This window comes from Nicotiana sylvestris, chromosome 7 (assembly GCF_000393655.2).
Source record: "Nicotiana sylvestris chromosome 7, ASM39365v2, whole genome shotgun sequence".
NCBI classification, from domain to species: domain Eukaryota; kingdom Viridiplantae; phylum Streptophyta; class Magnoliopsida; order Solanales; family Solanaceae; genus Nicotiana; species Nicotiana sylvestris.
Genome location: NC_091063.1, coordinates 108,132,042 through 108,159,484, shown reverse-complemented (window position 1 = coordinate 108,159,484; position 27,443 = coordinate 108,132,042). Strand labels below are relative to the sequence as shown.

Here is a 27,443-nt window from a genome sequence, read left to right as displayed (position 1 = left end):
CGATAAAACTACTTACTACAATTGTAGATGTATTATTCGAAGAGATTTCTTCCTATCATGACAGTTCAATAATCAAGAGTTCACAATTTTGAACCATAATATTATCAAGAGTTCATAATATTATGAGTTAATGTTTTCATTTACTCATACGTAGGAAAGGGGGATAGATTGTAATTTTGGAATGTTCCAAGACTAATTAATTAAGAGATGTGGCACTCTATAATTGCTCAAAGAAATGGCGCGAAAAGAGAAGGCCCAAGCTCACACTTCGGGGTACTTGTACCAAATATTCCCAGTTGCCCGCAAAGTAAAAAATCCCACTGAGGAAGTTGACGACGATTCGCTCCTCTTCCTCTTACGGCCTCCGACGATAACGCCAAACAAAGAAATGCATTCGACTCTTAAGGTTTTTTTCTTTTCAATTTCTCATTTTTCATCTATTTTCCCCTTCATTAGTCTATCTTTAAAATTCTGTTTGAAGTTTCGTAGTTCTACCCACAAAAATGTGTTACTTTTTAGTTTTGTTATTAGTATTAGTGCGTTTCTACGTACGTGACTTGATGGAATTTCCATTTTCCAATGGGTGTAGAAATATTTTGGGTACACAGAGTTTCGACCTTATCAGAAGGAGATTATAGAGAAAATTTTAGATGGAAAGGACTGTTTGGTGGTAATGGCCACCGGTAGTGGCAAGTCATTGTGGTATACTTCAACCTTTTGTCAATATTTAAACATCCCACGAACACACACACACGCTTACACACATGGGCTGATCTTTTTGCTTGAATTGTTGGTTTAAGCTATCAGGTTCCCCCATTGATCTCCGAAAAGACTGCTTTAGTTATAAGTCCTCTCATTTCTTTGATGCAAGATCAGGTAAAAAATCTAGTGTCGTATGCTTTTTTCTCGTAGCATAAAAAAGATGTCGTGAAGATACTCTGTCCTGGCGTAGGTGATGGCATTGAAACAAAGGGGGATTGAAGCTGATTATCTTTCAAGTGCTCAGACTGATCGTGGGGTGCAGACAAATGCTGAGTTGGGTCACTATGACGTTCTGTATATGACTCCGGAAAAGGCTTGTGCGCTCCCTAACAGGTGTGTATTCTAGAAACACGTATGTCTAAGTGAAAAAAGCTCCATGAATACCTAAAGGAAGTACTTATTTACTTCCCTCTATGCATTTTCTGGACCATCTGGGAAGAAAGGAACAATGTTTGCTTTGAGGACAAGAGGAATCACATTGCTAGAATAAAAATATTTGTCTTCAAAATTTATTTTTTTGGTGTAAGAAACGTTTAGTTGAAAGTCTAGATCAATATATGGAGTTTTTGGATGTGCTAAGCAACTTGTAACTGAAAGTATGCTATTATAGGTGTTGTCCAATCTTGGTGTAATCTTATGTACCATCTTGGTACTTTTATCAATAAAACCTTTACCTTATAAAAAAAAGAAGAAGAAAAAGGAAGTACTTATTCACTCTTACAACTTCTGTAGCATTGCCGAATCCAGTGATTCAGCTAATATCTTGCTGAAGAAGTTCATCAAAACAAAACGGGTTTTCGATATAAAACACTTGCAAGATTTTTATATATATCTCAGAGATTATTTCTGCTCCTAGCATGAGTTCTCATATCAAGTTGCGGGCAAGAGGATTGTTGTGTATAACTGGTTAGGCTCCACTATTGTTGATGGATTCCTTCAATTTCACGTTCACCTGCTGCATGTATTCTCTCTTCAGTCTTTAGATGGCCCAATTTGGCTCATGTGAAAAACACTGGAACTTTCCGTAAACAGCTAGTCTAGGTTTTACACTGACTACTGTTGACTATTTTTGTTGTTGTTTTTGTTGTTTTCTGTCATTCACTTAGCGAGGTTTTTATCCTAGCAGTAATGATGATTTTCAAGTTAAGAATCTTAAGATGTTTTTTCCAATGGGTTTAGCTTATTTTACATATGAATGAGTTCCATCCTTACTTTTGGAACGTGCTAGCAGTTTCTGGTCAAGATTGTTGAAAGCTGGGATGTGTCTCTTGGCTGTTGATGAAGCACACTGCATTTCAGAATGGGGTCACGATTTCAGGTCAGATTGCACCACATTATCCTTGCATTTTGACATTTGAATTGTTCACGGATTCTTTGGTCCATCTGGCATGGTTATTAGCAAATGTATTATTTGAGTATCCTGCCCGTGTATGCTATGCTGCTTCAAGAAAAAAAGACCAAGTTTAGAGGTACTGATAGCAGTGGCTGAAGATCAATAAATTTCAAGATTATATTTTCCGAGTTGTGCAATTCTTCCGAGCTGAAAAATGTGAAACAGTGGTAGTTGAATCGCTTGGGATCCAGTTTTGCTTCTTGGTTACATGTTCATTTAAGTGTCTCCATATGGAGAAACACTCTAGAGTGTAATGATTTTATGAGAAGCAGGAGTAAGACATAATACTGGAAGTATGGTCCCCATTTCCCAAGAGGGATGAAGGTGAAGTGAGACTGCGATTGCAGTGCCTAAATGTTGACAGTTCAAATATTCACTCAGTTTGACTGGATAATTGAATGATAGATGAAGAATGAAGTTGTAATATGTAGAATTAAAATCTTATTACTTAAATTGCAGCAGCGTTGAACTGTTGATGGGGTGCTATGCGTTAGAAAGAGATACCTAATAAAGTGAAATCTTACTACTTGGTGAAACGGGAAATTACTACGATGGGTAAAGACTAGGAGGACTGGGCATAAAAAATATGAGACTCCAAAATAGAAGCTTACTAAAGAAGTGGCTATGGAGGTTTAATAAAGAGGATGATGCCTTATGGATATGTTTGATTAAAGAGAAATATGGAAAGCAAGGAGAATGGTGGACCCAAGCACCCGCAGGAACTTATAGGTTGGGCTGCTGGAAAAATATTATGGTCATGTGGCCTGATTTTGAGAAAATAGTGGGTTTTAAAATTGGAAATGACAGAAGAATTTCCTTTTTCTTTATCAGTAAATGTAACTTCTATATAAATTACCAGCGAAAGGAAATTTCCTTGTGAATAGGTGACAGAAGATTATCCTTCTTTCATGACGACTTGATCGGGCATACCCCCATGAAGGAGCAATTTCATCAGCTTTACAATCTGGTGAATAAATACAAATTTATCTCAGTGCAATGTAAAGGATACAATGTGAGGTTCAGAAGAAACTTGAACTACTTGGAGCTAGAAAGTAGCATTTTTATCTTAGGACTCTAGAAGAGTGCAAAGAGCTACTCTGATGCAGAAGATTCTTGTGTGGAAGGCACAAGGAAAGGGGATGTTTACTGTTTAAGACGTGCTTCCTATGTCTTACAAAAAGGGATGGACGGTACAATGCAGCAAGGGGGGAGAAGTTCTGGAAATCTGAAGCACCTCTGGAAGTGACTTGTCTCTTGGATGGTGTCTCATCAAGTGCACTTGTTCCAAGAGAACCTCCAGAAGAGAGGAGTCCAGCTGTGCAATCGATGCTACCTATGAGAAGAGCATGAAAGCATTAATCATGTAATTGCACTGCTGTAAAGCAAGCCAGTTATGGTCCTTTTTCCTAAGCACACCGGGGATGACTTGGACTATGCCTGGAACAACAACGGAACTGATAGATTGCTAAGGCTAAAGAGGTCAGAGTGAAGCTCGGGGAAGATAATATGGAACACCATCTCTGTATGCATTTGGGGGATGTGAGAAGGTACGGGAGAAAATATGATATATTGATATTGTTTGTGATGCAATACAAGAGGTGCTATTTATAGCTACTCTATACAAAGGGGATACTACTCCTATTCCAATGTGGGGACAATTACATAGCTATCTCTAACACTCCCCCTCAAGCCGGAGCATATAAATCATATGTACCGAGCTTGTTACATATATAATCAATGCGAGGACTAGTGAGGGACTTGGTGAAAATATCTGCAAGTTGATCATTCGATCTCACAAACTTCGTAGTAATATCTCCTGAGAGTATCTTTTCTCTGACGAAGTGACAATCAATCTCAATGTGTTTAGTTCTCTCATGAAACACCGGATTTGATGCAATATGAAGTGCAGCTTGATTATCGCACACAAGTTCCATCCGACTGATTTCACCAAATTTCAACTCCTTGAGCAATTGTTTGGTCCAGACTAGTTCACATGTTGCCATAGCCATTGCTCGGTATTCTGCTTCTGCACTAGACCGAGCAACTACATTCTGTTTCTTACTTTTCCAGGACACCAAATTTCCTCCTACTAAAACACAATATCCAGACGTAGAACGTCTATCAGAAGGTGATCCTGCCCAATCAGCATCCGAGTACCCAACGATCTGCTCATGACCTCGATCCTCAAACAGTAATCCTTTACCTGGAGCCGATTTTATATACCGGATAATGCGGACAACTGCATCCCAATGACTATCACAGGGAGAATTCATAAACTGACTTACAACACTCACAGGATAAGAAATGTCGGGCCTAGTCACTGTGAGATAATTTAATTTACCAACCAGCCGCCTATAGCTTGCAGGATCGCTAAGCGGCTCCCCGTCCAGGCAGAAGTTTAGAATTCGGATCCATCGGCGTGTCAACAGGTCTGCAACCTGTCATCCCTGTTTCCTCAAGAATGTCTAACACATATTTCCTTTGAAAAATAACAATACCTGAGCTAGATTGAGCAACCTCCATACCTAGAAAGTACTTCAATCTGCCTAGATCCTTAATTTGAAAGTGCTGGAAGAGATGCTGCTTCAGATTAGTAATACCATCCTGATCATTGCCCGTAATAACAATATCATCAACATAGACTACCAGATAAATACATAGACTTGAAGCAGAGTGGCAATAAAACACAGAGTGATCAGCTTCACTACGAGTCATGCCAAACTCCTGGATAACCGTGCTGAACTTACCAAACCAGGCTCGAGGAGACTGCTTTAGACCATAAAGTGACCGACGCAAGCGACATACAAGGCCACGAGACTCCCCTGAGCAATAAAACCAGGTGGTTGCTCCATATAAACCTCATCCTCAAGATCACCATGAAGAAAGACATTCTTAATGTCCAACTGATAGAGGGGCCAATGACGAACTGCAGCCATGGATAGAAAAAGGCGAACTGATGCCACTTTAGCCACTGGAGAGAAGGTATCACTGTAATCTAGCCCAAATATTTGAGTGTATCCTTTGGCAACAAGACGTGCCTTAAGTCGATCAATCTGGCCATCGGGACCAACTTTGACTGCATAAACCCAACGACAACCAACGGTAGATTTACCTGAAGGAAGAGGAACAAGCTCCCATGTACCACTTGTATGTAAAGCAGACATCTCGTCACTCATAGCCTGTCGCCATCCTGGATGAGACAATGCTTCACCTGTAGACTTAGGGATGGAAACCGAGGACAATGAAGATATAAAAGCATAATGGGGAGATGACAGACGATGATAACTCAAACCAACATAATGAGGATTAGGGTTTAGTGTGGTTCGTATACCTTTTCGAAGTGCAATCGGTGTACTAGGAGCAGGATCCGCAGTAGGAGCCGTGTCAGGTGCAGGACGAGAACCAGATGGGCCTGATGTAGCGCGCGACGACGATGATAAGTCAAGAGTGGTGTTCCTGTGGCTGGGGAACTAGGAGGGATAACACTGGACTCCTCAAAAGTTGGTATGGGCGAAACCTCTGTGGTTGAAGGTGGAGGAGGATTACTAAACTCCTCAAAAGTCGGTATAGGTAAGACCTCAGATATGTCATGGTGGTCAGCAGAAGTGACATCAGTTGTGAAGAAAGGTTTAGACTCGAAAAATGTGACGTCAGCTGACATAAGGTACCTATGAAGATCAGGTGAATAACAACGATATCCCTTCTGAACACGAGAATAACCAAGGAAGACACACTTGAGAGCACGAGGAGCTAACTTATCTTTCCCCGGGGCTAAGTTATGAACAAAACATGTGCTCCCAAAAACCCGAGGTGGAAGAGGGTATAAGGCTGACTGGGGAAACAATATTGAATGTGGAATCTGACCCTTGATGGGAGATGAAGGCATCCTATTAATCAAATAACAAGCTGTGAGAACTGCATCGCCCCAAAAACGCAGCGGAACACGAGACTCAATTAGAAGTGTGCGAGCAGTCTCAATAAGGTGCCTATTCTTTCTTTCTGCAACCCCATTTTGCTGAGGGGTATAAGGACAAGATGTCTGATGAATAATTCCATGAGAAGACATAAACTGCTGAAACTGAGAAGATACATATTCTAAGGCATTATCACTGCGAAAAATGCGGATAGAGACACCAAATTGGTTTTTGATTTCAGCACAAAAACTCTGGAATATAGAGAATAACTCAGAACGATCTTTCATTAAGAAAAGCCAAGTACATCTTGAGTAATCATCAATAAAGCTAACAAAATAACGAAATCCCAAGGTTGAACTGACTCTACTAGGACCCCATATATCAGAATGAACCAAGGAGAAAACAGACTCTGCATGACTCTCAACACTACGCGTAAAGGAAGCTCGGGTATGTTTCCCAAGCTGACACGACTCACAATCTAATCTAGACAAACTGGATAAACTAGGCACCATCTTTTGAAGTTTGGATAAACTCGGATGTCCTAAACGTCTGTGGATTAGATCTGGAGGATCTGTAACTAGACATGTTGTGGAAGGACTGAGCGAGTTAAGGTAGTAAAGACCTTCTGATTCACGACCTGTACCAATTGTCCGTCCCGTACTGCGGTCCTGCATAATAAAAGAATCATCAATAAAATATATACCACAATTGAGGGCACGAGTCAAACGACTAACAGATGCAAGACTAAAAGGACAACCAGGAACATAAAGAACGGAATCTAGGGTGATAGAAGACAATGGGTTGGCTTGTCCAACTCCTTGTGCCTTAGTTTGACATCCATTGGCTAAAGTAACAGTAGGAAGAGACTGTGAATATACAATATTCGACAAAAGTGATTTATTACCAGAGATATGATCAGAAGCGCCTGAGTCCATGACCCATGGTCCAAGAGTACTAGACTGGGAAACACAAGCAAAAGAATTACCAGCAATAGGAGTGTCAGTCTGGGCAACTGAGGCTACTTGTGGAGATGTTTGCTTACTTGCTCGATACTGAAGGAGCTCATTATATTCTTCTTTAGATACAGAAAAGCCCTGGTTACCTGTAGTCTCGCTCTGAGCAACGTAGGCATTTTTGGGTGGACGGCCATTTAAGGAATAACACATTTCGCGAGTGTGTCCAAGTTTGTGACAATAAGAACACTTGGGTCTAGATCTCCCAAAACGACCGTCTCCTCGTCTATTCTCCATAACTTGAGATGCCCGAACATCCACTGTATGGGATGCAAGAACAGAGGAATCAAGTATCTGTGATGAAATCACTGGGTGACTTGGTGCTGCAGCAAGGCGAAGTAATCGAGAGAATAATTCATCAACTGTAGGGACAGTCGGACTCGCCAAAATCTGGTCTCGTACTGAATCAAGATCATGAGGAAGTCCAGCGAGTGTAAGAACTAGAAACATTTTCTGTCGCTGCTCTTGTTGTTTTGACACACTAGCAGAAACTGACATCAATGTCTCAAATTCCTCCATGACTGCCTGTACCTGACCCAAGTAAGTAGACATATCTAATTCTTGCTTCTTTAAGTTTGTCATCCGTGATATCACATCATAGAAGCGAGATATATCATTAGTGTATAACGTACGAGCCTTTGCCCAAACCAAATAACATGTCTGGAATGGCCGAAACAAAGGCATCAACTTAGAATCAATAGAACGCCACAAGATGCTACATAATTGAGCATCAATTTTTGCCCAAAGCGCTATCGCCTTTTCATCTCCTTCGCTAGACTGTTTAATCAGATGATCTTGCACACCTTGACCTTTACACCACAACTCGACAGATGAAGCCCAAGCTAAGTAGTTTGAACCTCCCATTAAAGGTTCCGAGGTAATCATAACATTAGAGTTTCCAGAACTCATGCTTTTAGACCCAAAAACATCAATTCCCAAAGACATCTTGTAAATTATTACCAAATAAGAGAAATAATCAACTGTAATCCACTGAAAATAGAGTAAGGAACACTGAACCAGAATAGTAAACTACTGTAGCAGTTGGAAAGTTACTGTTGCAGCCGGAAAATATTCAAAGTGGTCGGAATGAAATAAAAACAGTAGGGGTAGGATCGGAATTACCAGAAGACCCAACTGTTCTGAAGGAACTTTTTCAAAAAATGGTCGGAAGTCAACCTTTTGAAATTACTATTCACGCCGGAAAAATAAAAAAGTGGTCGGAATTTGGTGTAACCTGGATGGGTAGGCTCGGAATTGCAAGGGAAACAATCTGTCCTGAAGAGTCGTCGCCAAAAAATGGCCGGAAGGTGGCCCACGCAACTTTGGAACTTCGCCGGAAAATTTTCTTTGGACAGCTACAGTACTGCCGGAGATTTTCACTGGGATTTGGTCGTCGGACAGTGACTACTCTTGTGGTAGTGTTGGATTTTGTGCACAACACTGACCGAGACAAAGCAGACGCAAAACAACTTTGAAAGTCGCCGGAAAAAAAGGGTTCCGGTGACTGATTTTACTTCCCGGAATCGCTGGAATGCACAGCGATAAATCTCTCACGATAACTCTGATACCATGTGAGAAGGCACGGGAGAAAATATGATATATTGATATTGTCTGTGATGCAATACAAGAGGTGCTATTTATAGCTACTCTATACAAAGGGGATACTACTCCTATTCCAATGTGGGACAATTACATAGCTATCTCTAACAGGGGATAATGTGGAAAAAGATAAACCAGAGGTATCCTGAAGGAAGTGCTTACTCCATGCTTAAGATCAGGACTAATTGTAGAGGATTGGATCTCCTTTGTTGAGAACTATATTTTGGTGTAGATTCTCTTTTTTTGGTATATGGCTTGTATACGGGGTTAGTCCCCAATTGTTAATAAAATTATTTACCTTATCAAAAAAAGATCTGGACTAATTGTATATTTTTGTTGTACTTTTGGTGTGTATAGGAATATGTACAGGAGGCTGAATACTGATAGATTTTATTGGTTCCTTTCACTGTTAGAAGGAATTTCACTTTGTTTTTTTGCATCTTCGTGCTGTTGATTATTGAAATTTCTCTTTACTGTTTGAAAAAAATACCTAACAGTGTGAAAGGCAAGTGATCAATATTTGGCAGTCTTCATCAAACAATGTTATGTGGCAGTAAATGATGAACCATTTTAGACCCAAATACCCACATGATGAATATCGCGAAAATGCAAATGTTAAGACGGATACGTGGTTGTGTAAGATAGGAAAACTTGAAAAGGTACAAGCAGCACACATGGTGGTTAAGGTTATAACTTTGCACTAATCAGTGGACCTCAATTCTTTGAAGTGCATTCTTTACAAATGTATGAACTATTCTATAAGTGGATTGAGAATTGAATGTACCTTCATCGTTATTTCTTGTAGCTCTAGCTTGAAAGTTTCTTCTGATGAATATTGAATTCTACAAGCATGAAGAAAGATGTTAGTAATAGTGTATTTATAGCATCATTCCATCGAGATATTTTTTTTTCTTCCTTGTGGAGTCTACTTCTGCCTTTTATTTTATGGTTCTTCATTATTTCTTGCTCTTTCAATTCAATATTGCTTGGACATTTTAGTTCTCTCTTGTAGTATTAACCTGTTTCTGCCTTGTAAATGATAGTATTTCTTTCTCCTTATCCTATTGTCTCATGGAACTTCCTTTTCTCCTGCAGGGTAGAGTATAAACAGTTAGACAAGCTGCGTAATGTTCTTTTGAATGTTCCATTTGTTGGCTTAACAGCAACTGCTACAGAAAAGTATATACTTTTTCAAGTTCTGTAATTTGTTTTTTTACTTTTGCTTTCCCAACTTCTGCAGTTTCTTCTTTTCTTTTAATTCTTCGGGGCCATATTCTGCTTCAGAAACCTGGTGGACAGGATCTAACTGGATATAGTTTCTTTCTCTACACTCTTATTCCATCTCATAATTTTGTTTCCTTGCTGCTTATTAGTATCTGGACCACTCAGTAAACTTTCTACCAAACACTGTTTAATATTTTAATTTCTACTTTTGGTTGGGATTCCAGTGTTAGATGTCATAAACAACTGCATTTTAGAGGGACATTTATTAGGGTGAGTTGGTCGTTTCCCAGTGATAAAAGGAAAATTGATATTCAGGCTCAACTGTTAGTTAGCTTTGTTCTGAGATATCAGCCTTAATTATATCCTTTACCACGGTACTCTTGTTTCTAACAGTCAATTGAATTATGTTAACTTTTGCTGTCTCTTGACTAATTGTTCTAATTTTACAAGCATGCTTGTGTGTTATGCAGCTTCTGTTGTAAGTTAAGCTGGATCAGGTTTATGCTATCTATGTTTTTTTGTTAAACTCTTTGCCTTCTAATCCTTGTCAAGAATTTATTCACGTCTCTCATAGCATGAGGTGCTTAAGTCTTGATATTACTGGGTAATAATAAAATTGAATGTGCACCATAGCTTTGTTAGACTTGTATATATAATCTGACAGTTTGATTGTCTTAGTTTTTCTTCTCTTTATTTAGATCTTAGAAGCTTTGGACGAATAATTTTATTCTTTTCTTACTTTTCAGAGTTCGGAGTGACATTATGAACTCCTTGCAGATGAAAGACCCTCATGTTGCTATTGGCTCATTTGATCGCAAAAATCTTTTCTATGGAGTCAAATCTTTTAGTCGTAGTTCTCAATTTGTTGATCAGCTGGTGGAGGAGATCTCTAAATATGTGGATAACGCAAATTCAACAATAATATATTGTACAACTGTCAAAGACACTGAAGAGGTCGCATCTCACCTCTGTCATGTCCACTAGAACGTTACCAGTAGATCTGATTTGATACACCTATTAATGAGTAGAAAGTATTGCAAATATTAGTCCCTTGTGCCTTTTATTTCAATGTCTCCCTTCTCCTAGGTTTTGTGGTTAGATGCATGAAGTTTGGCTTGCTTGGAACTTACAGTTTGTTTCAGTTGAGAAAATGCTGAACTTAATTTCTCCTCCTGTCTAGTAGTTTCCCTTTTTCCTTATTCTGTCTCTCCACATGCTAGTCTGCTAGGTTCTGATAGAGTTCATGATTTCAACAGACTCTTGGTCCTTGTAGCGTAATAGTATCAAGTCAAATGGATGCGTTGCCATTCTCATGATATCGTAACAGTGCATCATGCTTTACTAGTGATTCAATGTCACTGGACCTAGTGACTTGACTTGTGATACCATTATCATGGTTTTTGTAGATCTTCAAATCACTTCATGAGGCAGGAATCAAAGCTGGAATCTACCATGGGCAAATGGCTAATAAAGCACGTGAGGAGTCTCATAGGTTTCATCCTTCTTCATTTAACTCTTCTGCTTTTGAAGCTAGCTCGGGCAATTAATTGGCCTTTCTAAGTCTGTTACAGAAACCAATTTATCTACCTTTCTTTTGCTATGCTTATTAGTTGTTCTTGTGTCATTAGTGTTTGCTTATGGCCTCATGAATGAAGTATAGGATACATTTCTTATTGCAGGTCATTTATCAGAGATGAATTCTATGTCATGGTTGCAACTGTTGCTTTTGGCATGGGTATAGATAAACCAAACATAAGGTATGTGATACACTACGGCTGCCCAAAGAGTCTGGAGTCTTACTACCAGGAAAGTGGACGATGCGGCAGAGATGGTATTCCTTCAGTTTGCTGGCTTTACTACACAAGAAGTGACTTCACAAAAGCTGATTTCTACTCTGCAGAAGCTCGTTCAGTATGTTGCTCTTCATCCTGGTTCCATAATGGACCATATATTGCATTTCTCTCTTTAGGTCTGTTGAACATCCTGGTATTGTGACTTCTTGCCAGGCAGCTCAAAGAAAAGCTATTATGGAAGCATTTTCTGCTGCACAACATTATTGCATGCTGTCAACTTGTAGACGAAAATATTTGTTGGATTACTTTGCTGATGAGTATGACCATGATGATTGTGGTATGATCTCTATCAAAATCTCTCTTTTCCTGGGAATATCTTGGTATTTTTTTCAAGATGTTTATATCTGACTTGATTTTGTGCCATTATTGTTGGTTACCAACACAAAATCAAGAATAGTTATCTGGTACTGACATAGAAGGATGTCTTGTTTACGTAATTGGGATCTTACAAAAGAGTTTTAACGTTTGTGTCAACTTAGAGCACAAAGCAGCTAGGACATGGATTTTGTTTTTCTGAATTCACATTTTAGAGGTCAGAGCATTGTTGCATAAAATTAGTGTCTGATTCTACAACATTGACTAATCTCCGACACACTTTAGAGAAGAAAAAGAACTGAATGGGACAAAATATTTTTGTTTTAAAATGTTCTGATGGGTCTTATGGTATGGGCCTCTTCAAATAGACTGGTTGATAACATTTCTGGGTTTCTATACTTGGGATGAGGTACTAGCAATTACTTAAAGAGAGTGAAATGAATCTGTATGCTGTTTCCAGGAAACTGTGATATTTGCACTAGCTCAATGAAGGAAAAGGACTTGTCCCGAGAAGCATTTCTTCTTATGGCCTGTATTCAGTCATGTGGAGGCCGTTGGGGCTTGAATCTGCCCATAGGCATTCTTCGTGGATCTCGAGTAAGCTCTCGTTGAAATCTTACATGGAAGAATATGTTTTAATTATTGTTTAACACTAACTGAATTCTTGAATACTTTTTCTCCCCAATGGTGAGACCTGTGAAAATGCACGGGAGAATATTATTGATTGATATTCTATGTTACAATGAGCCCTATTTATATGTATACATAACACACAATCTACTCCTATTACATGAGGGACTAGGACTAATTACATATAGTCACATAACTTTTCTAACACTCCCCCTCAAGCTGGTGCTTATAAATCATATGTACCGAGCTTGTTACATATGTAGTTAATACGAGGACCAGTGAGGGACTTGGTGAAAATATCTGCAAGCTGATCATTCGACTTCACAAACTTTGTAGCAATTATCTCCCGAGAGTATCTTTTCCCTAACAAAGTGGCAATCAATCTCAATGTGTTTAGTTCTCATGGAACATTGGATTTGACGCAATATGAAGAGCAGCTTGATTATCACACACAAGTCCCATCTGACTAATCTCACCAAATTTCAACTCGTTGAGCAACTGTTTGATCCAAATAGCTCACATGTCGCCATAGCCATTGCTCGATAGTCTGCTTTTGCACTAGATTGAGCAACCATAGTCTGTTTCTTGCTCTTTCAAGACACCAAATTTCCTCATACTAAGACACAATATCCAGACATAGAACGTCTATCAGAAGGTGATCCTGCCCAATCAACATCTGAGTATCCAACGATCTGCTCATGGCCTCGATCCTCAAACAATAAACCTTTACCTAGAGTTGATTTTATATACCGAAGAATGCGGACAACTGTATCCTAATGACTATCACAGGGAGAATCCATAAACTGACTCACAACACTCACAAGAAAGGAAATGTCAGGTCTAGTCACTGTAAGGTAATTTAATTTACCAACCAACCGCCTATATCTTGCAGGATCGCTAAGAGGCCCCCCTGTCCTGGCAGAAGTTTAGAATTCGGATCCATCGGAGTGTCAACAGGTCTACAACCTGTCATTCCTGTCTCCTCAAGAATATCTAAGGCATATTTCCGTAGTGAGATCACAATACCTGAGCTAGACTGAGCGACCTCAATACCCAAAAAATACTTTAATATGCCCAGATCCTTAGTCTGAAAGTGCTGAAAGAGATGTTGCTTCAACTTACTAATACCATCCTGATCATTGCCGGTAATAACAATATCGTCAACATAAACGACTAGATAAATATAGAGATTTGAAGGAGAATGCCGATAAAACATAGAGTGATCAGCTATACTACGAGTCATGAAACTCCGGAATAACTACGCTGAACTTACCAAACTAGGCTCGAGGAGATTGCTTTAGTCCATAGAGGGACCGGTGCAACTGACATACAAGGCAACTAGACTCCTCCTGAGCAACAAAACCAGGTGGTTGCTCCATGTAAACCTCATCCTCAAGGTCATCGTGAAGAAAAGCATTCTTAATGTCCAACTGATAGAGGCCAATGGCGAACAACAACCATGGATAGAAAAAGGCGGACTGATGCTATTTTAGCCACGGGAGAGAAAGTATCATTGTAATCGAGTCCAAATATCTGAGTATACCTTTTGGCAACAAGACGAGCCTTAAGTCGATCAACCTGGCCATCTGGACCAACTTTGAATGCGTACACCCTCGATTTACTCGAAGGAAGAGGAACAAGCTCCCAAGTACCACTCGTATGTAAAACAGACATCTCGTCAATCATAGCCGGTTGCCACCCGGGATGAGACAATGCTTCACCTGTAGACTTAGGGATGCAGTTCTTACATCTTGCTATCTTATTAATCGTATGCCATCTTCAGCTATCCAGAATCAAGTTCCATTCCCTGTCCTGTTTCCCCACTTACCTTTGTTCTCTCTTCCACCCCGTGTCTTTGGGAGTACGTGTTTTGTTCATAACTTTACTCCAGGAAAAGATAAGTTAGCTCCTCGTGCTTTTAAGTGCTGGGTTACTCGAGATCGCAACAGGGATATCGATGCTATTCTCCTGACCTACAGCGGTATCTTATGTTTGCTGATGTTACCTTCTAGTGGCCTTGTATGTCGGTTGCGCCGGTCCCTCTATGTCTAAAGGTAAGGAAGGAAGTGGACTTGCTTGACCTATTGCAGTTGCCATGGTTTGAGACCCATTGGCCATTGTGACTGTTGGAAGAGATTGAGAATATGAAATACTAGTGAAAAGAGATTTGTTACCAAAAATATGATCACATGCACCTGAATCAATGACCCAAGACCCAGAGGTTGAAGATTGCGAGACACAAGTCATACTACTATCTGTTTGAACAACAAAGGCTATTCCTTAAGATGTCTGTTTACATGCTTTGTACTGAAGGAACTCAATATAATTCGGTAAAGAAACCATCTGCATTGGATTTAATGCATTGGATAGATTGTGAGTTAAAGGCTTCTGATACGAATGCCATTATAATATTGTGCCGGAAAAAGTAGAAATTTTCTGGGGATCACTGTTCACGCCGGAAAATCACTGTAGCTCGCCTAAAAATTCCAAAGTTGTCGGAATCTGTCGGAAATAGTACCAATGGACTCGGAATTTATGTGCGACTAGGCTGTCCTCAAAAAGCTTGGCCAATGCATCTGGATTGGATTCAATGCATTGGATCCAATGGATTGTGAGTCTAAGGCTTCTGATACGAATGCCATTATAATGCTGTGCTGGAAAATATTGTCACGACCCAAATCGAAGGGCCGCGACGGACACCCGGTGCCTTACTCAATCGAGTACCAACGTAGCATATATTTCTTATCATACTATCATGGGTAAATGAGCCAGAAAACCCGTCATGAGATAAAAAGAATAAAACATAAGGGAATACTCAACATATGACGACCCAACATGATATACAAACTTATACATGTGACATACGGGCCTATAAGGCCGACATGACCATTTGTAAACTCAAAACATAGGCCGACAAGGCCATACAAGTATCCATACACCTGACATCTGTCTACAAGCCCCTAAGAGTACATAAAATCATAAAGGTCGGGACAGGGCCCCGCCATACCAATCAATACATATCCAAAGCATACTGACCAAATAAGCAACTCCGGAGCAAGTGGAGTGCACCAACACCTTCCGCTGAGCTGATAGCCTACTTGGAGGACTGTCAACCTATCAACCGGGACCTGCGGGCATGAAACGCAGCGTCCCCAGACAAAAGGGACGTCAGTACGAATAAAGTACCGAGTATGTAAGGCAAGAAAACATAAACAAGAACAGTAATGTAAAGAGAGATAAAGGAGATACAACCTGTGACATCTGGGTGCCTCTGGGGGCTACTGACATGAAATGCATAATACATATATATACATAAACCTTTAAAAACATACGCCTCTGTGGGCATCATCATCATCATCATATCGTACCCGGCCTCAAAGAGGACTCGGTAAAAACGTACCCGACCATCATAAGGCTCGGTAGAATCGTACCCGGCCACGTGAAGCTCGGTAAACCCAACTGATCAGTGGTTGCACAATAGGTGCCGTACCCGGCGACAATAGCGCGACTCAGTAGAGTAAAATAGATACATATATATAATGCATGCTAGACTCATGGAATCACGTTCTAAACCTTTGGGAGTGACGTAAGGTCGTTGCACCTCTGATTAACATTATGGACATCATACCATCAATATGAACTTCTATAGGATTCAAGGATCATACATACTTGCTTAGAATAACTTTATATGGAAAGAAGATTCAATACTCTGGACAAGCTGGAAATTAATGGAGAGCAAATAATTGACTCAGAGATCATTAAAAAAGAGATCGTAGAGTTTTACAAGACATTATATGCTGAAATTGAGATATGGAGACCGGATTTCACATATATGGGCTGCCCAAAAATTTCAGAAGAAGAGGATGTGTGGCTCCAGAGGCCTTTTCAAGAACAAGAAGTCTTGGAAAGCATCAAATTATGTGCTACTGACAAAGCTCCAGGCCCAGATGGTTACTCTATGGGATTCTTTCACACATGCTGGGATGTGGTGAAAGATGACATTATGAAGACTATGGAGAATTTCCACACTCAAGAATTTTTTGAGAAAAGCTTCAATGCTACATGCTCTGATTCCAAATAAAAAGGGTGCCAAGGAGCTGAGAGACTTCAGGTCAATTAGCTTGATTGGGAGTGTGTACAAGATCATCTCTAAAATGTTAACTGAAAGACTAAAGAAAATGATGGATAAACTGGTGGATAAACATCAAATGGCATTCATAAAAGGACGACAGATTATGGACGCTGCATTGATAGCTAGTGAAATTGTGGACACAAGACTGAGAGCTCAGATGCCGGGAGTTCTTTGTAAGCTGGATATTGAAAAAACATTTGATCATGTCAATTGGAAATTCCTTATCAAAATTCTAAAAGAGATGGGCTTTGGCAGGAAGTGGCTAAGTTGGATTCATTTCTGCATTAGCACAGTTAAATTTTCAGTCCTCATCAATGGATCTCCAGAAGGCTTTTTCCCATCTCAGATCTCAGAGGGGGCTCAGGCAAGGAGATCCCCTATCCCCCTTCCTGTTTATTTTAGTAATGGAGGGCCTCAATAGCATGTTAAAGAATGCCAAGTCAAATGGATGGGTGAGGGGATTCAGAGTTTCAAATAACAATTGCAACATGGAAATTTCCCACATTTTATATGCAGATGATTCTTTGATATTATGTGATGCAAACATTGACCAACTAAGGCACATTAGATTAATTCTAACAGTCTTCGAGGCAATATCAGGCTTACATGTCAATTGGAGGAAGAGTATGTTATATCCAGTTAATGAAATGGATTAACTACAAAGGCTGACAGGCACACTGGGGTGTGAAATTGGAACCCTACCAACAACTTACCTGGGGCTAGCTTTAGGGGCAAAGAACAAATCTCAAGAAATATGGCAGGGGGTGATTGAAAGAAGTGAAAAGAGGCTAGCAAAATGGAAGAGTCAATACCTTTCTTTTGGGGGAAGAGTGGTCCTGGTAAACAGTGTGTTAGACTCCATCCCTACTTATGTAATGTCCTTGTTTCCTATTCCAGCTAAAGTGGAAAAGAGACTTGACACTCTAAGAAGAAAATTCATTTGGCAAGGTAACAAGGAGAACAAAACTTATCACCTGGTAAATTGGAAGACTCTCATCTCCAGCAAGAAAGTGGGTGGCATGGGTATCAAAGATTTGAGGAAGCATAACAAAAGTCTACTTTCAAAATGGCTTTGGGGATATAACTATGAGCAAGAAGCATTACGGAGGCAGGTGATCAACTACAAGTATGGCCAGTTATCCCATTGGTGCACCAAAAATATGAAAGCTACTTTTGGAGTTAGTAACTGGAGAGCTATCAGATCTCTTTGGCCCAATTTCACCACCCACTGTGGCTTCAATATTGGTGATGGCAGTAGAATTTCTTTCTGGCATGACAATTGGCTTGGCCACGGTCCTCTCAAAGATTTATTTCCTGACTTACACAACTTACTATCCAGTTTTGAAGCAACAATTGGGGAGATGTGGGGTCAGCAGGGGTGGAACTTCAATCCCAGAAGGTCTCTAAATGACTGGGAAATTGACAGAGTAGCTGAGCTATTGAGGCATCTGGAGTTATTTCAGGGCACAACAAATACAACAGACTCTTTAATATGGAAGGGAACTAGCAAGAAGACATTCACAATCAAATCAGCTTACACCTTACTATCGGGAAACAATCAGGGAGACAGCAATTGGCCTTGGAAACAAATTTGGAAAACCAAGGCTCCTTTCAAAGTGGTATGCTTTTCATGGTTAGTTGCTAAGCAGGCCTGTCTAACTCATGAGAACCTAATGAAAAGAGGATTTCAACTGAGCTCCAGATGCTATCTGTGCTCTACAGATTCAGAAAGCAATAGCCATTTGTTTCTGCACTGTAAAGTTACTTCTCAGTTGTGGCAACTTTTTCTCAGCATGATTGGACTTAGGTGGACTATGCCAAAAACCACAATAGATTTACTGAGATGCTGGAATAATCAGGAGGGCGTGTAAGGCAAAAAACCTGCTGGAATTTGATCCCAATGTGCATATGGTGGATAGTTTGGAAGGAAAGGAATGCCAGGTGTTTTGAAGACAGATTCAGTCCTATTCAGAAGTTAAAGATGAACTGTATCTTGTTGTTTCATTTTTGGTGTAAAGAAAATTATGTGAATGATGAAGAATCGATTTTAGACATCATAGAATCCTTGTAAGAAGAACAAGGATAGGTTTTTGCTTCTTTTGGAATCTGTAAATGGTTACCAGCACAACCTTTGTGCTGGGTTTCTTTTTTTTTATAATACATAACTGTTACCTTTGTCAAATTTTTTTTTTTTATAAGGAAAGAACAACATGGGCAACCTTAGTTGCTAGGAGTAGATCCGTTATGAAATAGCGTATTCATTTTACTTTAGATCATGCCAAAAGAATGAAGGAAGTGCCTTAACATACCTTTGAAATCTTCTATCCCATCTTCAAGCAAGCTCAATATGATCTTCTTACGTCTATAATGAGTAAACCGACTTCATCATCATCATATAAGCGTTGTAACTCTCATATTTGGAAACCAATATTCTACAAAAAAATGGACAGCACCTCCCCTATTTGTATACATCCCATATGTTACCAAAATTCACCAAACAGCCCAAACAACAACAATATAATTCACAATAAGCTCTCCGATTTGTTCAACAACCATTTTGAGCGGCAAGCTCGATTTACGATTAACAAAATATGGTTTGAATCCAATTCCTTTTCCATGAATCTGCCTACAACATATATAACATCATACTTATGCTTACCATATTATTTTCAACCCAAAACATCATAAACATAATCTTCAAATATAGTCCACACACCTAGCACCTTAACCTTTATCGTTGACATCTTATTTTTAATGTTATCTTCTTCAATCCACTGAATTAGCACATAGATAAGCTTAACAACAACCACAACATAATAAAACTATTTATAACCATTTCCAACCACAACAAACCATATATATAGCCTCAATACAGCCCACAAAAAGATAACGATTCCTTATGCCATGTCAATTACTATCCTGTAGATTTTCACTCAAACAACTCAACCAACACATGATTGACCTTAAGAACAACCAAGAACATGATTTACTTAGGCAGTAGATAAAACTTGAAATACCCATCTGGTGTACTCACTACAACCCTCAATCACACCACAACACTATAAGAGTTGTATTCTCTTCTTGAATCAACTTTTGTGTTCATGTTGGTGAGTAAACACTTGTATTTCGCCTTGAAACTCTAATATACATGAAAGAGGTACTGATTCTTAGCTTAATCATAGAGAACAACACGAAATCTGAGGTTACTTACCTTTGAAGAACCCTCCAAAACAACCACAAGATGAAGAACTACGATCTAGCAAGCACCACGGGATTTCTAAGGGCGTTGGATTCATGTTTTTATCGTAGGTTTTCACCTTAGAATCATGGAGGAACCCTTGGAGAGCATTTAGGAGGGTTTAGGAACTGTTATGGATGAGAAAAATGAGTTAAAATGACATATAAATGACTTAAATACAAGCTGAAGTTTAAACCGACTTTGTGGGTCCCATGGGAGCTGCTTGCGCAGTCTCGCGAAAATATGAATATCTCTCTAGTATGATGTCGTATCGACGAGCGATTTAATGCGTTAGAAACTAGACTCGTAGATATTCAATTTGATATGTAGATCATCCCTTGATTCCAAGTATATTGGGAGAAACATGCAGCTACATTTGACCTAAATTTCAGCACATTATGAATGCAACTTGTGATGACCTTTGCCAACTTTTGTTCCACAACTCGCTTGACTTAAAATCATAACACACGACTATCATACGAATAAAATAACTCATAACTTAACCTCCTCATCATGTTAATCACCCTAGTCTCACCCCAAAAGTATATGTTATAACCTTCCAAACTTGTCGACTTTCGACAAAACTTATTTTTTTCAATTCGTTTAGCGTCTAAGCTTTCCAACCCTTTTGGTACTTGTTATTCATGATCTTAAAGATTTGTAACCTCCAAGATAACATGATGAACTTACGTTATGTACTTTCAAAAATGATCTCATTTCCGAGCTTACATCAGTTGGCTTACGACGTACTCTCACGTACAAAAACATGGGATGTAACAAATATGATGGTTGGATTTTGATTTAAACTTGAATAAAAAAAGACTCGGAATAACCTCCTAAGTAATCTGTCCCAAAGAAGTTTCGTCGGAAAAATCACTGTAGCCGCCGGAAAGTCAATGTGGTCGCTGGAAAATCTCAAAGTGATCGGAACAAAAAGAATAAGGTATGGGTAGACTCGGAATAACTAGGCGATCTGACTGTCCAACTGAAACTTTTTTTAAATCTGGCCGGAACAGGCTTACGTGCCGGCGCGTGGGTCAGATCTCGCAGGAAAATTTCTTCCTTTTCTGGCACGTGAGGGCGCATGGACGTGTGTTTTCCGGTGGGGTTGACTGGGGTTTGGTCGCCGGAGCCTAAGGAGTCTTGTGGTGGTGTTGGTTTTTGCACAACACCAATAGAAAGTGATTTTCTTGCGGACAACCTTTTAAGTCGCCGGAAAATTGCATGGCGACAAGGTCTTTCTTCCCGGAAGTTGCTGGAATGATTCACAACGATAAGTTTCACACTAAAGCTCTGATACCATGTGAGAATGCACGGGAGAAAATATTATTGATTGATATTCTATGTTACAATGAGCCCTATTTATATGTATACATAATACATAACCTACTTCTATTACATAAGGGACTAAGACTAATTACATATAGTCACATAACAATTCTAACAAGACCTTTTTTTGAGTGAAGAAGAAATGGGTGAATCATGAATCTTCTATTTGGTTATGGTATCAACAAAGTTTGTAATCGTATCAGCATTTCTGAAGTTAAGATTAAAAAGCATTTGGAAGATACAAAATAATGATTCTTGTTTACATGGTTTCTTGGTGTTGTCCCATCTTGTTTTCTTGTTATTATTGTGGTACCCATGCTTTCCTAAGCCAAGGGTCTATTGGAAACAACCTCTCTACCTCCACAAGGTAGGGTTTAGGTCTGCGTACACACTACCCTCCCCAGACCCCACTATGTGGGGTTATACCGGGTATGTTGTTGTAGGAGAATTAATTGAGAGCCCACTAGTAGAGATTCTAGCTTGCATCCTTGAGGTGCAATGTTCGATACACACTCTGCTATCTCCCACCTGCCAAACAAATTAAACAAAAGTGATTCTCTAAGGCAACAAAATTAAAAGGGGTCCATCTATTTGAGACGGTTAAAATATAATGTAGGTCAGACAAAACGGGATGCAATATCATATTCTTTATGTGGAGATGTACTTCCAAGTTTTTGAAGCTTCTATTCAAATAATACAAACTCACAGAAAAAGTTATTTTCTTTTAGTTTAAATATTTCCAATTGATATCTGTTATGGGCTAAATTAACATGAGTTAGACCTTTTGTTTTAAGGTGTGTAAAAAAGCTTGGTACCCCTTTATTAAGGATCAGGTGCTGAACTTCAGATGTAAGGGTGTCAACATCGTTCATTTTGTCAATAGAAATCCTTATTGCTTATAGTTGAATGTTTAAAAAGTTGTCTGTAGAATTACTGATTCATCTTTAGTTGAGCGCCAAAGACACCAAGCTCCTTGTACTAACCCTTTCTGAATGACAGACCAAGAAAATTGTTGACGCTCAGTTTGATAAGCTTCCATTTCATGGTCTTGGGAAGGAGCTATCTGCAAATTGGTGGAAGGGACTGGCTTACCAATTGATTTCACGTGGTATGTATGAGCAATTGTTATCAGTCATGCTTTTAAATGCAGTTGATATACCTCAGAGTCTCTTTCCCCCGGATCTCTGAACTGTCATAAGAAAGAAGATAAAGCATCTTGAATCAACAAAATCTATAGCATTTACCTGATCCATGGGATAATAGTGTCAGAAAAAGAGAAATTGGCAAGCTCCTAGGTTTGGTCTAGTGGTAAGAGTGCAACTCGTGATGAGTGGGTTAGGCACATGTCACGAGTGCGAAACCTGCTGCAGACAAGAGTCTGATTTTTTCAGTGGAGAATTGTAACGGCGGACCCATTATCTGCCGAGTCCAAACCATGCGCCAATTGCTCCTCAGAGATTTCTTGGTTATCAAGGAAAAAAAGAAGAGAGATTTGCAAGAAAGCAAGAGACATGATTTACACCTGAATCTTTTTATGGGTGTTCTTTTTGATAACCTACAAATACCTTGAGGGCCGGTGGAGCACGGTTTCGAACTCAGTGGATAATATGCCCATCTACCCTTCTTTACTTAAATACCATGCTTTTGTCTGTGATAGACCGAATCCTTGACGTGCCCCTAACCCACACATCACAAGCTGCGTCTCTTACCACTAGACTTCAGTGTATCTATACTGGATGGAGGGTCATAGGTTTCAGCGTATATACTCTTTCGAACAGTTGCTCCTTTTCCTTGTGAGATAGTGCTAAGTATTAAGTGTAAGGCCTTTTTCTTTCATCAACTTTGAATTGCCAGGGATTTTAACAAAAATTGTACCTTGTCGCAGATTATTTGGTAGAAACCTTCAAAGATATGTACAAAACTGTGAGGTAGATACTTCCCTTATATGTCTGTTGACTTCTACTAGGACTTATTTAACATTTTCATATTATACTTCCGTCAACTGTGGATCCTCTCTTTAAATCCTTTTAGACATCTTGCTGTGTATCTACAAATGAATGACAGAATATTAAAAATTCATGCATCAGTGTCAGTGAAAAGGGTTTGCAGTTTCTAAGATCAAGTAACCCTGATCATCAACCTCCACTGTTTTTGCCGGAGACTCCTGAAATGGATCTTCATGAGAAAAATAGAGATACACCCAATGAAGTGAGTGAAATCAATGGTTTGGCTTCAAAGGAATTTGAAGGAGTTTCACAAGTATGTGCTCTTTCTTTTTTCCTTTTCCTTCGGTCACCAATTGTGTGATTCATATAATCCTAATTGTTGCATCATCACTATTCTTTTCTTCGTATTAGTGTCTTCCAAGTCCTGAAAGGAATTATGTACTGGTTTTTCTATCCAATACGGAATCAGGGGCAGAACCTCCTTGATGCAAGAGGGTTAGGGTTCACCCAAACATGCTTTGCCAAAATGTGTCTCTATATAGGTGTAAATTACATTCTATTATGTTTTGTAGCATAAATTGAACCTGTCAATAGTCAATACATTAAGGAGCGTCAGCTCCACTAATTAAGGTGATTCATTCTCTAGGAGAGATAGGAGTGAGTCACTCCATTCCCCATTTGTCCTTTCAGGCCATTTTAGAAATAGATGATGGATATAACTGACCTAGAGGCACCTGCATTTTGCAATAGGATTTGGAGACACAGTAAATGGGGAGGACTCCTCTTGACTTTACCTCATTTAATGTAAGTATGTTTGGATTAAACGCTTTTAACAATAGGGATGGTGAGCTTTTGTAATACTATAGTTACTAAAGGCGTGGCTGTTTTTACTCTATCTAAAGACATGGTAGTTTAATGAGTAATCCAACAGAAATATTATTCTTATTCTTTTGAGCATGTTTTTGTTTATGAATAAGTAATTAAACAAAGATCTTAATCTCGTTCTTTTAAGACTGTATTTTATGTATAATAAGTTTGGTGCTCACAAACAATAAAAGTTTATAAGTTCATTAAATTTGTTGGAGTTTAATAAACTATTAGAATTATAAGAGTATAATTAATTTTTAGATTTTGATAAATGATTAGATAAATTAAACAGTTTTTTTTGGTTTAAGTAGAATTCATTACGAATCAATGAAATGTTAAATCTGTTCAAAGTAAAATTGGTTTAAATTAAACAGATAAATTGTTAAAGTAGTAAAACTTTTGTTAAAGTTAACAGAACTGTTGAATTATTTTTGTATTAAATTAAGTTTGACCTCTCAAAGAGCACCCAACACCAATAAATCAGAGTGTATGCATTCATTGAAGAGACAATTGACAACTCGATTTTAAAATAAACAGTTTTTATTTTGTAATTCGTGTTTCTTTTTTAAATTTAGAAAAATGTTGACACAAAATGAGGTTGTTTTGTCCAATCATTTAAGAAAAAAGCGTGGCCTTAGGAGTTGCAGGCAGATCTGCCTTTCAAGTCCGACATCGCCTCCATTGCCGGTAACAATTGCAGTTCTGTTTAGCACTTGGCTGAGCCTGCTTACTTAAAATCCTACATTTGCCAACTTTATGCAGCAAAGAACTTAATTAACCCCTCCAGATCTTAGTTCTCTGTCTCAGAGTTCTTTTGCTTATGCAAAATGGCAGAACTCAAGTATCAAACATCCTCAGCTGGCCGTAGCTGCTGGGGTGTTCTAATATGCTTCATGTACATCTTAGCTACTTACCGAACTTCATAATGCTTGAAACTCCTTACAAATCAGAATTGAACTCGAACTTGAAACAATGTAATCCACATAAAAGTGCATATCCATAATTTCACAGGCTATCCAAAATTTTGGCTCAGACAATTCAACTTCCATAACTTGACATCCGTATGGTTAAATCGAGTGGTGCCCTCACTAATATATCTCTTTTCCTTGTGAATTGTTCAGGCTGAAACTCAATTGTACAAAATGCTTATAGAAGAGAGAATTAAGCTTGCCAGAGCTACTGGAACTGCTCCGTAAGTACATAATATTGTACACAGCTCATTCTTGTGGAATTTTGCCTTGACAAGTACCCACATGATATTTGAATTACAAAGGCTGCTACATGCATGTTATGAAAGTATTTGTCTTTGATAGATAAGAGTGAGATACAAATTTATTTGTCCAGTTGTCACTTCCAGGTATGCAGTCTGTGGAGACCAAACATTGAAAAGGATAAGCTTGACCAGGCCTTCTACAAAAGCAAGACTAGCTAATATAGATGGTGTAAACCAGGTATACTTAGTAGTTGAATACTGGTATCTAAATACTTGTAACTGTTGCATTACTGGTTGACGTATACCAGAAACTCCAAGGAATTATGCATTCAGTATAATGGGAAGTGTTCCAAAATGTGTGAGATAACCCTGGTAATTAAGGGCCTTGTTTAACTTTGCGATGTTCGTATTACGTCATTTGTCAAACTCTGTGTAAGCTCCTTTCTATATTTTCGTGCTCAGATGCCTACTTTTTGTGTTTGTTCTCTTTCCCTGTTGCACCATATCAGGAGGTTGATCCATGATTCACCTTTCTGCTTTATTTTTTGGTGCCATATTTATTGCTGGAACCACTCATCCTGCAAGGGATTATCTTATGTTAGACTCTACTTTGATTCCTGAATGTTATGACTGATTTTGCATCTGTTTCTTTTGGTGCACGCTATTGTTATCTGACTGTTTGGCATTGCTGGAGTTAATTTCTCAATTCTGTTGCAGCATTTCATAAAACTGTATGGGGATAATTTTCTTCAAAGCATTAAGCGTCTATCAGAAGCTTGCAATCTTTCTTTGGATGGGGATTCAAGCAGTCAAACCTCTGTTCCCAGTAAGATTGTCACGGTTCCAAGCAATAAAAAATTAACACCAGCAAAATTTGAAGCATGGAAGATGTGGCATGAGGATGGTCTTACGTTCAAAGAAATTGCTGTGAGTCATTATTAGGATTCATTGAATGCAACTCCGGCTTGTCTGTTACAATTCTTACATATTCTTTTCCATGTAGAATTTTCCTGGTAGAGCAGCAGCAATAAAGGAACAAACTGTGCTAGAGTATATACTCGAAGCTGCACGAGAGGGATGCAAAATGAATTGGACCAGGTTTTGTGAGGAGACTGGGTTGACAAGAGAGACATTCTTGAGTATCCAGAATGCTGTCTCAAAAGTTGGTAAAGAAAAATTGAAGCCCATCAAAACTGAGTTACCAGAAGAGGTGAGGTCTACGTTGAAATCACTCATATTATATATTGTTCGTAATTGTAGTGCATTCTTTATAGATATGTGGGGTTGCATGCCAACCATATTGTAGAAGCTAAATAATTGTTCTTGACAAGCAGGTAAGTTATGGTCAGATAAAGGCATACTTGACGATGCAAGAGGCAGGAGTATCAGCTGAAGTATTTTCATCCAATTATGAGCGAAGTTGCAATGGAGATGAATGCTTGAATGAAATACCAGATATACTACAGAGCGTTCCATCTGACGTGCAGGGAGATGATGGCGTAGTTGAAGCACCTGTTGTCACTGGTACAAAGGGTGCTTCTCCTGGGAAGACTGAAGGAGCAGAATCTCATCTCCTGACTGAGACGAACAGGAAAGAAGCTGCATCCAGTGAAGGTGATTTGCTCATTCCTACAAAACGCCAAAGGATCGAAGCAGCAGAAGTCAAAAGTTTTAGGACTCTGGATGCCACAGAAGAATCCATATTGAGCTGGCTCAAGAACTTTGATGATGGGGTAAGTACTGGTCCTTTGTAGTGACATTGAAATCTTAAGTTTCACATTCCTTGTTGATGGAAGGACAATGTTGGATAACAAGATAAATATGCAGGTCACCCTTTCTGATCTTTTGGAGCACTTCAACGGGGCCACTGAAAAATCTTTATTCGATCTGCTTAGTTACCTTGAAGGTGAGTTTTTGATTTATAGGAAGAACAACCTATACCAGCTTATGTAATCAATCTTGGGGGAAGAATTGCTGTAATTGGTGAACTTAGTTAATGGCTTCTTTTAAATCTA

At 39.0% G+C, this 27,443-nt stretch overlaps 1 protein-coding gene across 2 annotated transcripts; it reads left to right on the top strand.

The window, feature by feature from the left end:
- The first annotated feature begins 52 nt into the window (after positions 1 to 52).
- On the top strand, positions 53 to 27,443 carry LOC104248626 (uncharacterized). 2 transcript variants are annotated; one of them, XM_070152709.1, is made up of 20 exons: positions 53 to 406; positions 590 to 702; positions 801 to 876; positions 953 to 1,095; positions 1,994 to 2,080; positions 9,777 to 9,860; positions 10,652 to 10,859; positions 11,312 to 11,397; positions 11,585 to 11,816; positions 11,912 to 12,035; positions 12,534 to 12,670; positions 22,402 to 22,510; positions 23,288 to 23,330; positions 23,490 to 23,661; positions 25,337 to 25,407; positions 25,573 to 25,666; positions 26,146 to 26,355; positions 26,432 to 26,638; positions 26,763 to 27,161; positions 27,256 to 27,443. In XM_070152709.1, exons 1-20 carry the CDS (start codon positions 236 to 238, stop codon positions 27,379 to 27,381), a joined length of 2,892 nt encoding a protein of 963 aa, XP_070008810.1. In that variant the 5' UTR covers positions 53 to 235; the 3' UTR covers positions 27,382 to 27,443. The 2 variants fall into 2 exon arrangements, with proteins under 2 accessions (XP_070008810.1, XP_070008811.1); XM_070152710.1 differs by lacking the exon at positions 53 to 406 and having other exon boundaries at positions 628 to 702; positions 808 to 876.